A 13,728-nucleotide genomic window follows, 5' to 3' on the forward strand; every position below is an offset into this window, starting at 1 on the left:
GAGTTACCTCCTGTATTAGGTAGGCAGCACGGTGGCGCAGTGGTTAGCACTACAGCCTTGCAGCGCTGGAGTCCTGGGTTCTAATCCCACCCAGGACAACATCTGCAAAGAGTTTGTATGTTCTCTCCGTGTTTGCGTGGGTTTCCTCCGGGCACTCCGGTTTCCTCCCACATTCCAAAGACATACTGATAGGAATTCTAGATTGTGAGCCCAATCGGGGACAGTGATGATAATGTGTGCAAAAACTGTAAAGCGCTGCGGAATATGTTAGCGCTATATAAAAATAAAGATTATTATTATTATTATTATTATACTCCAGAGCTGCACTCACTATTCTGCTGGTGCAGTCACTGTGTACATACATTACATTACTGATCCTGAGTTACCTCCTGTATTATACTCCAGAGCTGCACTCACTATTCTGCTGGTGCAGTCACTGTGTACATACATTACATTACTGATCCTGAGTTACATCCTGTATTATACTCCAGAGCTGCACTCACTATTCTGCTGGTGCAGTCACTGTGTACATACATTACATTACTGATCCTGAGTTACCTCCTGTATTATACTCCAGAGCTGCACTCACTATTCTGCTGGTGCAGTCACTGTGTACATACATTACATTACTGATCCTGAGTTACATCCTGTATTATGCCCCAGAGCTGCACTCACTATTCTGTGTCAGACTGCATATCACAAGGGCAGATGCTGACCTCGGAGTGTATGCTAGGTGTCATGTGCCTGCTCTCACACGTGACTGGGTGCTGCTCCTGCAAGGGTTAATCTATCTCCCCTCTCTGTCCAGCATTCAACCTCTGTCCTATGCTGTAATGGGAGGATAAATCATACACCGGCCCACGCCACACACCCGTTCATACACGCTGCCACCACTCACCGATCACACGGGCGATGAGTCCTGGAAATATCACTACTACTGTCTGCCAATCTCCAGGGTCACACACTCTAAGGCTTTGGATTCTTTTAGAGCATACAAGGTTCAGACTTAATGTTTTAAACTTTAATAGAAAAGGTGCAGTGCTTACAATAAAAAGTATATAAAAATACTGGAATAAAAAGTGACATGCAAATATGCAAAAACAGTGATAAAATTAAGGGATAAAACTTACAGAAATATCGAACTTTGCATTCTGATTCTCTGTCCCTGAGGGAGGGAGAAATATGGAATTGCTCACATCAGCTTCCCAGGCTGCCCTCTCATGTGAACAGCTTTCTTTCTGTGTAGGCCTAATTTATAGAGCCAACCTGGAGGTCAGATTTCTAGACCAGCCTCTCAGGTTAATATTATAATTGCTGGTTTGTGACAGAACCATGGCCGCTCCACCAATGAATATATTATTTTCTCTGAAACGCTTTGTGTAACGTTTCTCATATATAAATAGTGTCAGGCTGTAATTGACATCTCTCTTCAAAAGAGCCGAAGGTGTGAAACGTTTCCCCTTCCTGGTTCTTAGCGAGGCCCCCTGGCGAGATTGGAGACAGGAGACTGCCTTCTCAGGATAACTTATGTTGTGACCCCTGTAGTTTCAGGACAGATGTTATATTACTGCTAGTCACACATATAAACCTATACATATTTCACTACACTAGGAGGTTCTTGCACTGAAGTTAGCAGCATTGTGGGTTCAGCTCTGTAGTATAATGCAGCTGCTCCTCGGTGATACGTGGTCTCGGTGGATGATTTGTCTCATGTTCTTCTCTCCTCAGTGATCCCTTATCACATCCTCATCATTCCCAGTAAGAAGCTCGGAGGCTCCATGTTCACTGCCAACCCCTGGATCTGTATCTCGGGGGAGATGGGCGAGACGGGTGTGTTGCAGGTTCCCCGGAATATCCTGGAGATGACCCATGAGGTGCGTTGGATATTTGTGCTGCTGATGTTGCGGAGGGTGTCGCTGGTATCTGGGCACTGTAAGCGGTCTCACACGCTCGTCTCTGCAGAGTCTGGCTCATTGATGAATGCCTGGCCGCTGTATTATAGTATTATAGTGCCTGGCCGCCGTGTCGCCCTCTTCCCCTGGCCGCCGTGTCGCCCTCTTCCCCTGGCCGCCGTGTCGCCCTCTTCCCCTGGCCGCCGTGTCGCCCTCTTCCCCTGGCCGCCGTGTCGCCCTCTTCCCCTGGCCGCCGTGTCGCCCTCTTCCCCTGGCCGCCGTGTCGCCCCCTTCCCCTGGCCGCCGTGTCGCCCCCTTCCCCTGGCCGCCGTGTCGCCCCCTTCCCCTGGCCGCCGTGTCGCCCCCTTCCCCTGGCCGCCGTGTCGCCCCCTTCCCCTGGCCGCCGTGTCGCCCCCTTCCCCTGGCCGCCGTGTCGCCCCCTTCCCCTGGCCGCCGTGTCGCCCCCTTCCCCTGGCCGCCGTGTCGCCCCCTTCCCCTGGCCGCCGTGTCGCCCCCTTCCCCTGGCCGCCGTGTCGCCCCCTTCCCCTGGCCGCCGTGTCGCCCCCTTCCCCTGGCCGCCGTGTCGCCCCCTTCCCCTGGCCGCCGTGTCGCCCCCTTCCCCTGGCCGCCGTGTCGCCCCCTTCCCCTGGCCGCCGTGTCGCCCCCTTCCCCTGGCCGCCGTGTCGCCCCCTTCCCCTGGCCGCCGTGTCGCCCCCTTCCCCTGGCCGCCGTGTCGCCCCCTTCCCCTGGCCGCCGTGTCGCCCCCTTCCCCTGGCCGCCGTGTCGCCCCCTTCCCCTGGCCGCCGTGTCGCCCCCTTCCCCTGGCCGCCGTGTCGCCCCCTTCCCCTGGCCGCCGTGTCGCCCCCTTCCCCTGGCCGCCGTGTCGCCCCCTTCCCCTGGCCGCCGTGTCGCCCCCTTCCCCTGGCCGCCGTGTCGCCCCCTTCCCCTGGCCGCCGTGTCGCCCCCTTCCCCTGGCCGCCGTGTCGCCCCCTTCCCCTGGCCGCCGTGTCGCCCCCTTCCCCTGGCCGCCGTGTCGCCCCCTTCCCCTGGCCGCCGTGTCGCCCCCTTCCCCTGGCCGCCGTGTCGCCCCCTTCCCCTGGCCGCCGTGTCGCCCCCTTCCCCTGGCCGCCGTGTCGCCCCCTTCCCCTGGCCGCCGTGTCGCCCCCTTCCTCTGGCCGCCGTGTCGCCCCCTTCCTCTGGCCGCCGTGTCGCCCCCTTCCTCTGGCCGCCGTGTCGCCCCCTTCCTCTGGCCGCCGTGTCGCCCCCTTCCTCTGGCCGCCGTGTCGCCCCCTTCCTCTGGCCGCCGTGTCGCCCCCTTCCTCTGGCCGCCGTGTCGCCCCCTTCCTCTGGCCGCCGTGTCGCCCCCTTCCTCTGGCCGCCGTGTCGCCCCCTTCCTCTGGCCGCCGTGTCGCCCCCTTCCTCTGGCCGCCGTGTCGCCCCCTTCCTCTGGCCGCCGTGTCGCCCCCTTCCTCTGGCCGCCGTGTCGCCCCCTTCCTCTGGCCGCCGTGTCGCCCCCTTCCTCTGGCCGCCGTGTCGCCCCCTTCCTCTGGCCGCCGTGTCGCCCCCTTCCTCTGGCCGCCGTGTCGCCCCCTTCCTCTGGCCGCCGTGTCGCCCCCTTCCTCTGGCCGCCGTGTCGCCCCCTTCCTCTGGCCGCCGTGTCGCCCCCTTCCTCTGGCCGCCGTGTCGCCCCCTTCCTCTGGCCGCCGTGTCGCCCCCTTCCTCTGGCCGCCGTGTCGCCCCCTTCCTCTGGCCGCCGTGTCGCCCCCTTCCTCTGGCCGCCGTGTCGCCCCCTTCCTCTGGCCGCCGTGTCGCCCCCTTCCTCTGGCCGCCGTGTCGCCCCCTTCCTCTGGCCGCCGTGTCGCCCCCTTCCTCTGGCCGCCGTGTCGCCCCCTTCCTCTGGCCGCCGTGTCGCCCCCTTCCTCTGGCCGCCGTGTCGCCCCCTTCCCCTGGCCGCCGTGTCGCCCCCTTCCCCTGGCCGCCGTGTCGCCCCCTTCCCCTGGCCGCCGTGTCGCCCCCTTCCCCTGGCCGCCGTGTCGCCCCCTTCCCCTGGCCGCCGTGTCGCCCCCTTCCCCTGGCCGCCGTGTCGCCCCCTTCCCCTGGCCGCCGTGTCGCCCCCTTCCCCTGGCCGCCGTGTCGCCCCCTTCCCCTGGCCGCCGTGTCGCCCCCTTCCCCTGGCCGCCGTGTCGCCCCCTTCCCCTGGCCGCCGTGTCGCCCCCTTCCCCTGGCCGCCGTGTCGCCCCCTTCCCCTGGCCGCCGTGTCGCCCCCTTCCCCTGGCCGCCGTGTCGCCCCCTTCCCCTGGCCGCCGTGTCGCCCCCTTCCCCTGGCCGCCGTGTCGCCCCCTTCCCCTGGCCGCCGTGTCGCCCCCTTCCCCTGGCCGCCGTGTCGCCCCCTTCCCCTGGCCGCCGTGTCGCCCCCTTCCCCTGGCCGCCGTGTCGCCCCCTTCCCCTGGCCGCCGTGTCGCCCCCTTCCCCTGGCCGCCGTGTCGCCCCCTTCCCCTGGCCGCCGTGTCGCCCCCTTCCCCTGGCCGCCGTGTCGCCCCCTTCCCCTGGCCGCCGTGTCGCCCCCTTCCCCTGGCCGCCGTGTCGCCCCCTTCCCCTGGCCGCCGTGTCGCCCCCTTCCCCTGGCCGCCGTGTCGCCCCCTTCCCCTGGCCGCCGTGTCGCCCCCTTCCCCTGGCCGCCGTGTCGCCCCCTTCCCCTGGCCGCCGTGTCGCCCCCTTCCCCTGGCCGCCGTGTCGCCCCCTTCCCCTGGCCGCCGTGTCGCCCCCTTCCCCTGGCCGCCGTGTCGCCCCCTTCCCCTGGCCGCCGTGTCGCCCCCTTCCCCTGGCCGCCGTGTCGCCCCCTTCCCCTGGCCGCCGTGTCGCCCCCTTCCCCTGGCCGCCGTGTCGCCCCCTTCCCCTGGCCGCCGTGTCGCCCCCTTCCCCTGGCCGCCGTGTCGCCCCCTTCCCCTGGCCGCCGTGTCGCCCCCTTCCCCTGGCCGCCGTGTCGCCCCCTTCCCCTGGCCGCCGTGTCGCCCCCTTCCCCTGGCCGCCGTGTCGCCCCCTTCCCCTGGCCGCCGTGTCGCCCCCTTCCCCTGGCCGCCGTGTCGCCCCCTTCCCCTGGCCGCCGTGTCGCCCCCTTCCCCTGGCCGCCGTGTCGCCCCCTTCCCCTGGCCGCCGTGTCGCCCCCTTCCCCTGGCCGCCGTGTCGCCCCCTTCCCCTGGCCGCCGTGTCGCCCCCTTCCCCTGGCCGCCGTGTCGCCCCCTTCCCCTGGCCGCCGTGTCGCCCCCTTCCCCTGGCCGCCGTGTCGCCCCCTTCCTCTGGCCGCCGTGTCGCCCCCTTCCTCTGGCCGCCGTGTCGCCCCCTTCCTCTGGCCGCCGTGTCGCCCCCTTCCTCTGGCCGCCGTGTCGCCCCCTTCCTCTGGCCGCCGTGTCGCCCCCTTCCTCTGGCCGCCGTGTCGCCCCCTTCCTCTGGCCGCCGTGTCGCCCCCTTCCTCTGGCCGCCGTGTCGCCCCCTTCCTCTGGCCGCCGTGTCGCCCCCTTCCTCTGGCCGCCGTGTCGCCCCCTTCCTCTGGCCGCCGTGTCGCCCCCTTCCTCTGGCCGCCGTGTCGCCCCCTTCCTCTGGCCGCCGTGTCGCCCCCTTCCTCTGGCCGCCGTGTCGCCCCCTTCCTCTGGCCGCCGTGTCGCCCCCTTCCTCTGGCCGCCGTGTCGCCCCCTTCCTCTGGCCGCCGTGTCGCCCCCTTCCTCTGGCCGCCGTGTCGCCCCCTTCCTCTGGCCGCCGTGTCGCCCCCTTCCTCTGGCCGCCGTGTCGCCCCCTTCCTCTGGCCGCCGTGTCGCCCCCTTCCTCTGGCCGCCGTGTCGCCCCCTTCCTCTGGCCGCCGTGTCGCCCCCTTCCCCTGGCCGCCGTGTCGCCCCCTTCCCCTGGCCGCCGTGTCGCCCCCTTCCCCTGGCCGCCGTGTCGCCCCCTTCCCCTGGCCGCCGTGTCGCCCCCTTCCCCTGGCCGCCGTGTCGCCCCCTTCCCCTGGCCGCCGTGTCGCCCCCTTCCCCTGGCCGCCGTGTCGCCCCCTTCCCCTGGCCGCCGTGTCGCCCCCTTCCCCTGGCCGCCGTGTCGCCCCCTTCCCCTGGCCGCCGTGTCGCCCCCTTCCCCTGGCCGCCGTGTCGCCCCCTTCCCCTGGCCGCCGTGTCGCCCCCTTCCCCTGGCCGCCGTGTCGCCCCCTTCCCCTGGCCGCCGTGTCGCCCCCTTCCCCTGGCCGCCGTGTCGCCCCCTTCCCCTGGCCGCCGTGTCGCCCCCTTCCCCTGGCCGCCGTGTCGCCCCCTTCCCCTGGCCGCCGTGTCGCCCCCTTCCCCTGGCCGCCGTGTCGCCCCCTTCCCCTGGCCGCCGTGTCGCCCCCTTCCCCTGGCCGCCGTGTCGCCCCCTTCCCCTGGCCGCCGTGTCGCCCCCTTCCTCTGGCCGCCGTGTCGCCCCCTTCCTCTGGCCGCCGTGTCGCCCCCTTCCTCTGGCCGCCGTGTCGCCCCCTTCCTCTGGCCGCCGTGTCGCCCCCTTCCTCTGGCCGCCGTGTCGCCCCCTTCCTCTGGCCGCCGTGTCGCCCCCTTCCTCTGGCCGCCGTGTCGCCCCCTTCCTCTGGCCGCCGTGTCGCCCCCTTCCTCTGGCCGCCGTGTCGCCCCCTTCCTCTGGCCGCCGTGTCGCCCCCTTCCTCTGGCCGCCGTGTCGCCCCCTTCCTCTGGCCGCCGTGTCGCCCCCTTCCTCTGGCCGCCGTGTCGCCCCCTTCCTCTGGCCGCCGTGTCGCCCCCTTCCTCTGGCCGCCGTGTCGCCCCCTTCCTCTGGCCGCCGTGTCGCCCCCTTCCTCTGGCCGCCGTGTCGCCCCCTTCCTCTGGCCGCCGTGTCGCCCCCTTCCTCTGGCCGCCGTGTCGCCCCCTTCCTCTGGCCGCCGTGTCGCCTTCTGCCCGCTGTCCTCTACCTTCCATATCACAGCGATGATGTGACCCTGCGCCTCTTGTCTCCCCGCACAGTGCCAAAACCTGGGCAAGCTGACGACCGTGCAGATCGGACACGACAACTCGGGGCTGTACGCCAAGTGGCTGGTGGAGCACGTCATGGTCCGGAACGAGATCACGGGCCACGCGTACAAGTGAGGGCCGGCGGCCAGTACTGATCGCACGTTACCTTGTGCCCGGCACGTCCAGAGCTGCATTCTGTGCCTTATTGCTGCCCCCTGGAGGTCAGCACTGAGAGGTGCAGCTGAGCGCTCGTGCTCTGACGCATCACTTTGTGGGAAATGTCATTTTTACTGTGGTGCGTATTGTAGACACATCTCCCACCATGCATTACCTCACTAGACCAGCAGGGGCAGCAGAGAGATGCCAGCCTCTGTAGCCTTGACTCTTATCAGGAAGCCTGCAGAATTTTGAATGCAGCTCTAGATGTGAGTAGAGTATAATCTAGCTAAAGAGCAGCCATTTTTTCTCTTCTAGCATTTTTTTCTTCTTCCAGGTTCCCGTGCGGTCGATGGCTGGGGAAAGGGATGGATGATGGGAGTCTGGAGAGGGTTCTGGTTGGAGATCTTCTGACGTCCACACCAGATACTGAAGAAAGACCCTGCCGGACGCCTCCTCTGCAGCACTCCCCGGGCATGATCCGGAGACTTGTGGCCATATCCCCCAATAGCAGACCCAGTAAGCACCCCTTATTATTATTAGAGCGCCCCCTGCTGGTGATGCCAATCTTTCTGCACTCTGTTATTTCATGGCGCTCATCCACTGTTTTCCTTGTAGAACTGAACACGGGGCAGATCCAGGAGGCCATAGGAGAGGCAGTGAACGGCATCGTCAAGCATTTCCACAAGCCGGAGAAGGAGGTACGATGGATTTGTGACGTCCCCCTGGTACTAACACGACATGGCTGATCGTGTGATGACGGGCGCCGGTATTTCTGTATTCCTGTCTTGTAGAGGGGCAGCCTGACGCTGTTGCTGTGCGGAGAGTGTGGTTTGGTCGCGGCGTTGGAGCAAGTCTTCCAGCACGGATTCAAGTCCCCGCGACTCTTTAAGAGCATCTTCATATGGGACTTTTTAGGTAGGAGCACGACTTGGGCTCCGGCAGGTTCGCATCTTTCCCGGTGACTACTGACATCTGATCATGTTATCCGTAGAAAAAGCACAAGCACATTACGATGCGCTGGACGCGAGTGACACGGCGGCGGGGGAGGACTGGCAGAAACGGGTCTGCAACTTCAGCCGCTTCATCACCGCCATAAACGGCACGCCCAGGAACATTGGCAAAGACGGAAAGTTCCAGATGTTTGTGTGTCTAGGGGCCCGGTGAGTGCACGCTGCCTTAAAGTACTAGTCATACGTTTGTAGAGAAGGTACACATAGGCGGCCATAGCTCGGACAGCTTCCCTTACCGTGATGGTGCAGACACAGGAGCTGGACGCAACATCATTACTTATTGGGGTCTACTGGGGCCAAAATCTGCTATAATTGGGGTCATAACTAGTTTTTAATAACCCCTTTGATGCGATCACTGAATGTCATAGCCTTCTGGCTTTCCCCGGACTGAGCCCATTGTATTCTGCCAGATACATGATGAACTGCAAAGTTCTGAAGAAGGGAGTCTCCTAATAGGACTAGATAAGTTTGTAAAAAAAATTAAATTGCTGCTTTTCTGTTTATTTCACTTCCCTAAAAAAAACTAAATAATAAGAGCTCAAGAAAATAATTTGCATCCTATAAATAGAACCTTCCATCCATCCCTCTTCTTCTGATGAGCGAGGACCCATCTCTGCCCATGAAAAAGTAATGATTAAATGGCGCCTAGACGTCAACGATATGAAAACATTCACTTTAATGCTGAACAGAGAGGCCCCGATGCATCAAGGGGGGTAAGAGTCTGACGCTCCTGATTTATTGAGGCGCTCACCTCTTAAGGAATCAGGAGTGTCTCGTGCACCTCCGGCAGAAATATTACTCCAGTCAGTGACTGGGCTCAATCTCTATCCTAAGGAACCACACCGCTCATCTAAGTCCTGATGAGAGATCTGTGGAAGACAGAGGTTCACACCACTCACCGGACGTCTCGCCCCATCCCGCCACAGCTGTGCCCTTTTGGGTAGGGGTGGGCCAAACCGGAGCGCAACCTTTCAAAGCAATTTACGCCATAAATCCGGAAAAAATTGGTGTGCTGAATTGAGGCAGAAATCTCTAACTTTGGTTTTGCTGAGATTCTAACAACCTGCAAAATTATGTGGAGATGCCCCATAGTCCGTTGGATGGTGAATAATGTGGAGATGCCCCATAGTCCGTTGGATGGTGAATAATGTGGAGATGCCCCATAGTCCGTTGGATGGTGAATAATGGGGAGATGCCCCATAGTCTGTTGGATGGTGAATAATGGGGAGATGCCCCATAGTCCGTTGGATGGTGAATAATGGGGAGATGCCCCATAGTCCGTTGGATGGTGAATAATGGGGAGATGCCCCATAGTCCGTTGGATGGTGAATAATGGGGAGACGCCCCATAGTCCGTTGGATGGTGAATAATGGGGAGACGCCCCATAGTCCGTTGGATGGTGAATAATGGGGAGATGCCCCATAGTCCGTTGGATGGTGAATAATGTGGAGATGCCCCATAGTCCGTTGGATGGTGAATAATGGGGAGATGCCCCATAGTCTGTTGTCTGTTGGATGGTGAATAATGGGGAGACGCCCCATAGTCCGTTGGATGGTGAATAATGGGGAGATGCCCCATAGTCCGTTGGATGGTGAATAATGGGGAGATGCCCCATAGTCCGTTGGATGGTGAATAATGGGGAGATGCCCCATAGTCCGTTGGATGGTGAATAATGGGGAGATGCCCCATAGTCCGTTGGATGGTGAATAATGGGGAGATGCCCCATAGTCCGTTGGATGGTGAATAATGGGGAGATGCCCCATAGTCTGTTGGATGGTGAATAATGGGGAGATGCCCCATAGTCCGTTGGATGGTGAATAATGGGGAGATGCCCCATAGTCCGTTGGATGGTGAATAATGTGGAGATGCCCCATAGTCCGTTGGATGGTGAATAATGGGGAGATGCCCCATAGTCTGTTGTCTGTTGGATGGTGAATAATGGGGAGATGCCCCATAGTCCGTTGGATGGTGAATAATGGGGAGATGCCCCATAGTCTGTTGGATGGTGAATAATGTGGAGATGCCCCATAGTCCGTTGGATGGTGAATAATGGGGAGATGCCCCATAGTCCGTTGGATGGTGAATAATGGGGAGATGCCCCATAGTCCGTTGGATGGTGAATAATGTGGAGATGCCCCATAGTCCGTTGGATGGTGAATAATGGGGAGATGCCCCATAGTCTGTTGGATGGTGAATAATGGGGAGATGCCCCATAGTCCGTTGGATGGTGAATAATGGGGAGATGCCCCATAGTCCGTTGGATGGTGAATAATGGGGAGATGCCCCATAGTCCGTTGGATGGTGAATAATGTGGAGATGCCCTATAGTCTGTTGGATGGTGAATAATGGGGAGATGCCCCATAGTCCGTTGGATGGTGAATAATGGGGAGATGCCCCATAGTCTGTTGGATGGTGAATAATGGGGAGATGCCCCATAGTCTGTTGGATGGTGAATAATGGGGAGATGCCCCATAGTCCGTTGGATGGTGAATAATGGGGAGATGCCCCATAGTCTGTTGGATGGTGAATAATGTGGAGATGCCCCATAGTCCGTTGGATGGTGAATAATGGGGAGATGCCCCATAGTCCGTTGGATGGTGAATAATGGGGAGATGCCCCATAGTCCGTTGGATGGTGAATAATGGGGAGATGCCCCATAGTCCGTTGGATGGTGAATAATGGGGAGATGCCCCATAGTCTGTTGGATGGTGAATAATGGGGAGATGCCCCATAGTCCGTTGGATGGTGAATAATGGGGAGATGCCCCATAGTCTGTTGGATGGTGTCTCTTCTGAATATCTGCGTATTCTTGGCGTTATTAACTATACTATTTAGTGCCCGGCTTTGCTTCCTGCGCTGGAGAAGAGTCAAGTAAACATTTTAACATTGTGGGAAAGTTCAGAGTTTTGCAGATTCCGTGTGCGCAGTTTTGTGGGGACTCCGTCAGTGGGATGTAGACAGCATAGTGTGGTAACTGGCAGCCGTGACTGAGATACAAGACCTCTGCTTGCTGTAAGTGAAAGGGAATCTGTCTTGCTTATGTGCTGCTGGCAGAGCTGAACGCCTGGCTACAGAAATGCTGCGTGATGCCTGCGGACTGTGAAGGAAAGATCCTTGAGGCCTTTCCATTCTGTGACAATGTATGAAGTCCTGTATGAAGTCGGTCATGTATCATTTGTCTATATAGCGATCTGTGTTCTTCTCATCTCTCCTGCCACTTTCTGCAGGGATCATCACTTGCACCACTGGATCGCCCTCCTGGCCGACTGCCCCATCATAGCACAGATGTACGAGGACACGGCGTTAATAAAGGACCACACCCTCGTCAACTCGCTAATCCGCGTCCTGCAGACGCTGCAAGAGTTCAATATCACCCTGGAGAGCTCTCTGATCAAAGGGATCACCATCTGAGCGGGATCACCATCTGAGCCCGATCCCAGCCACGAAGCCCAGAGATCGACCACAACTGTGCACGGAGCGGCGCCCCTGATCTCCGCCGGCTGATGTATTAGAGTATCTCTATTTCTGTAAATGCTATAGACTCGTTACATCCTTTCATATGAGAGAGGTGTCGGTGAATATCGCACGGCTTATTGTCAAGCTGTCCTATTGACTTGCCATGGATCCCGGGGAGAGTCGTCGCCGTTTCTCCGTCTGTTACATTTTCCGAGCATTTGCTTTCTCACTGCCTCGTCCTTTATTTGCTGATACAGGACAGATAAAAGCAGATTCTATATTTTTAACTCTTCTTGTGCTCGGCCGCAGTGTTATGGAGTCGTGTGGGGTTTTCCTCGTCAGTATTACCTTGTGACATTCGGAGAGTGTTTATATATGGCGACATAAATGCACACATCGTGTGTTTGTTTGTTTTTTTATTATTGATATGCATTATTTTATTTATTTAACTCTTCATGTTCTCCTGCCCGTGTCACTTTCCCTCCCCGGCATGGAGGGCACATGAAGACGGGGAGGACATTCTCTTTTGGATCGCCCTCTTGCCGCCCGTGATCTGACATTTCCTATATATTCTGTCTGAGATGAGTTATTTATGCTGCTTCGTGTTCCTCCGACATGCAATAATCAGGCGGCCGCACATCGTCTCTTGCCCTCACCTCCGGACGTCCGCTTCTGGTGCAGGAGGCATTTTGCACAGATCAGGTTATAAAATAAATACATTTACACAATGGTCGCTTTCTGCGTTCTTTTATAGGATGGGTCAGGTGAGCAGACCAAGCTTCCGGATCCCCATTGTGGCCCCTTTACAGACCGGCACTAATTGGTATAACGAAGTCTTAGTTTGTGTCGCAATCTTAAAATTCTCAGCACAGATTTCCATTTTTTTCCTTTGTAAAATAGGCAGATTGTGATTGTGGATTACCTGAATGCCAGAGGGACAAAATATTTCTCCATTTTAGCCTCATACCTATCAGACTTCTACTTCCACAGTGGTGTGTGGAAAAACACGGGCTTTTACAATAAGCGGCCACCAGAGGGCGCAGTGCACCAAGTTCTCCACTTTTCCCATCATGGCCGAGTGACGGGAGCAGAGGAAATACTGGGGGACATTTACTAATATGTTCCTGTCCGATATCAAGACGGCAAAGTCTGAAGATACATGATAAATGTGGCGCACCTTTATACACTTCTGGTTAATTTTACGCATCTTTGCAGCACATTTTTGCACCTAAGTTTTGGAGTAATGTCATTTAGTAAACTACGCCCCCTTGTCAACTAAAGTGTGACAAGATTTCCAGTTCCATCGTGCACTAGGTATAGTGGCCACTACTCTGGGAACCCAGTGTTCAATTTAATTTTCGGGGGATCGTTGAGTCCTATCAGTGGCCACCACCTAATGAGCCAAGTGCTGGAGGACACACACGCTCAGTCACCTCCACCTAATGAGCCGAGTGCTGGAGGACACGCACGCTCAGTCCCCTCCACCTAATGAGCCGAGTGCTGGAGGACACACACGCTCAGTCACCTCCACCTAATGAGCCGAGTGCTGGAGGACACACACGCTCAGTCACCTCCACCTAATGAGCCGAGTGCTGGAGGACACACACGCCCAGTCCCCTCCACCTAATGAGCCGAGTGCTGGAGGACACACACGCTCACTTCCTTCCACCTAATGAGCCGAGTGCTGGAGGACACACACGCTCAGTCACCTCCACCTAATGAGCCGAGTGCTGGAGGACACATGCGCCCAGTCCCCTCCACCTAATGAGCCGAGTGCTGGAGGACACACACGCTCAGTTCCTTCCACCTAATGAGCCGAGTGCTGGAGGACACACACGCTCAGTCACCTCCACCTAATGAGCCGAGTGCTGGAGGACACACACGCTCAGTCCCCTCCACCTAATGAGCCGAGTGCTGGAGGACACACACGCTCAGTCACCTCCACCTAATGAACCGAGTGCTGGAGGACACACACGCCCAGTCCCCTCCACCTAATGAGCCGAGTGCTGGAGGACACACACGCTCAGTTCCTTCCACCTAATGAGCCGAGTGCTGGAGGACACACACGCCCAGTCCCCTCCACCTAATGAGCCGAGTGCTGGAGGACACACGCTCAGTTCCTTCCACCTAATGAGCCGAGTGCTGGAGGACACACACGCTCAGTCACCTCCACCTAATGAGCCGAGTGCTGGAGGACACACACGCTCAGTTCCTTCCACCTAATGAGCCGAGTGCTGG

At 59.4% G+C, this 13,728-nt stretch overlaps 1 protein-coding gene across 1 annotated transcript; it reads left to right on the top strand.

The window, feature by feature from the left end:
• The first annotated feature begins 1,702 nt into the window (after positions 1-1,702).
• Positions 1,703-11,891, top strand: LOC138656330 (DENN domain-containing protein 5A-like). Its single transcript, XM_069743677.1, has 7 exons — positions 1,703-1,874; positions 6,878-6,996; positions 7,359-7,540; positions 7,640-7,722; positions 7,816-7,939; positions 8,016-8,184; positions 11,262-11,891. The coding sequence occupies exons 1-7, from the start codon at positions 1,779-1,781 to the stop codon at positions 11,443-11,445; spliced, it is 957 nt and encodes a 318-aa protein (XP_069599778.1). The 5' UTR covers positions 1,703-1,778; the 3' UTR covers positions 11,446-11,891.
• Positions 11,892-13,728: the final 1,837 nt, after the last annotated feature.

Source organism: Ranitomeya imitator, unplaced genomic scaffold, assembly GCF_032444005.1.
Source record: "Ranitomeya imitator isolate aRanImi1 unplaced genomic scaffold, aRanImi1.pri SCAFFOLD_1023, whole genome shotgun sequence".
Lineage (NCBI taxonomy): Eukaryota > Metazoa > Chordata > Amphibia > Anura > Dendrobatidae > Ranitomeya > Ranitomeya imitator.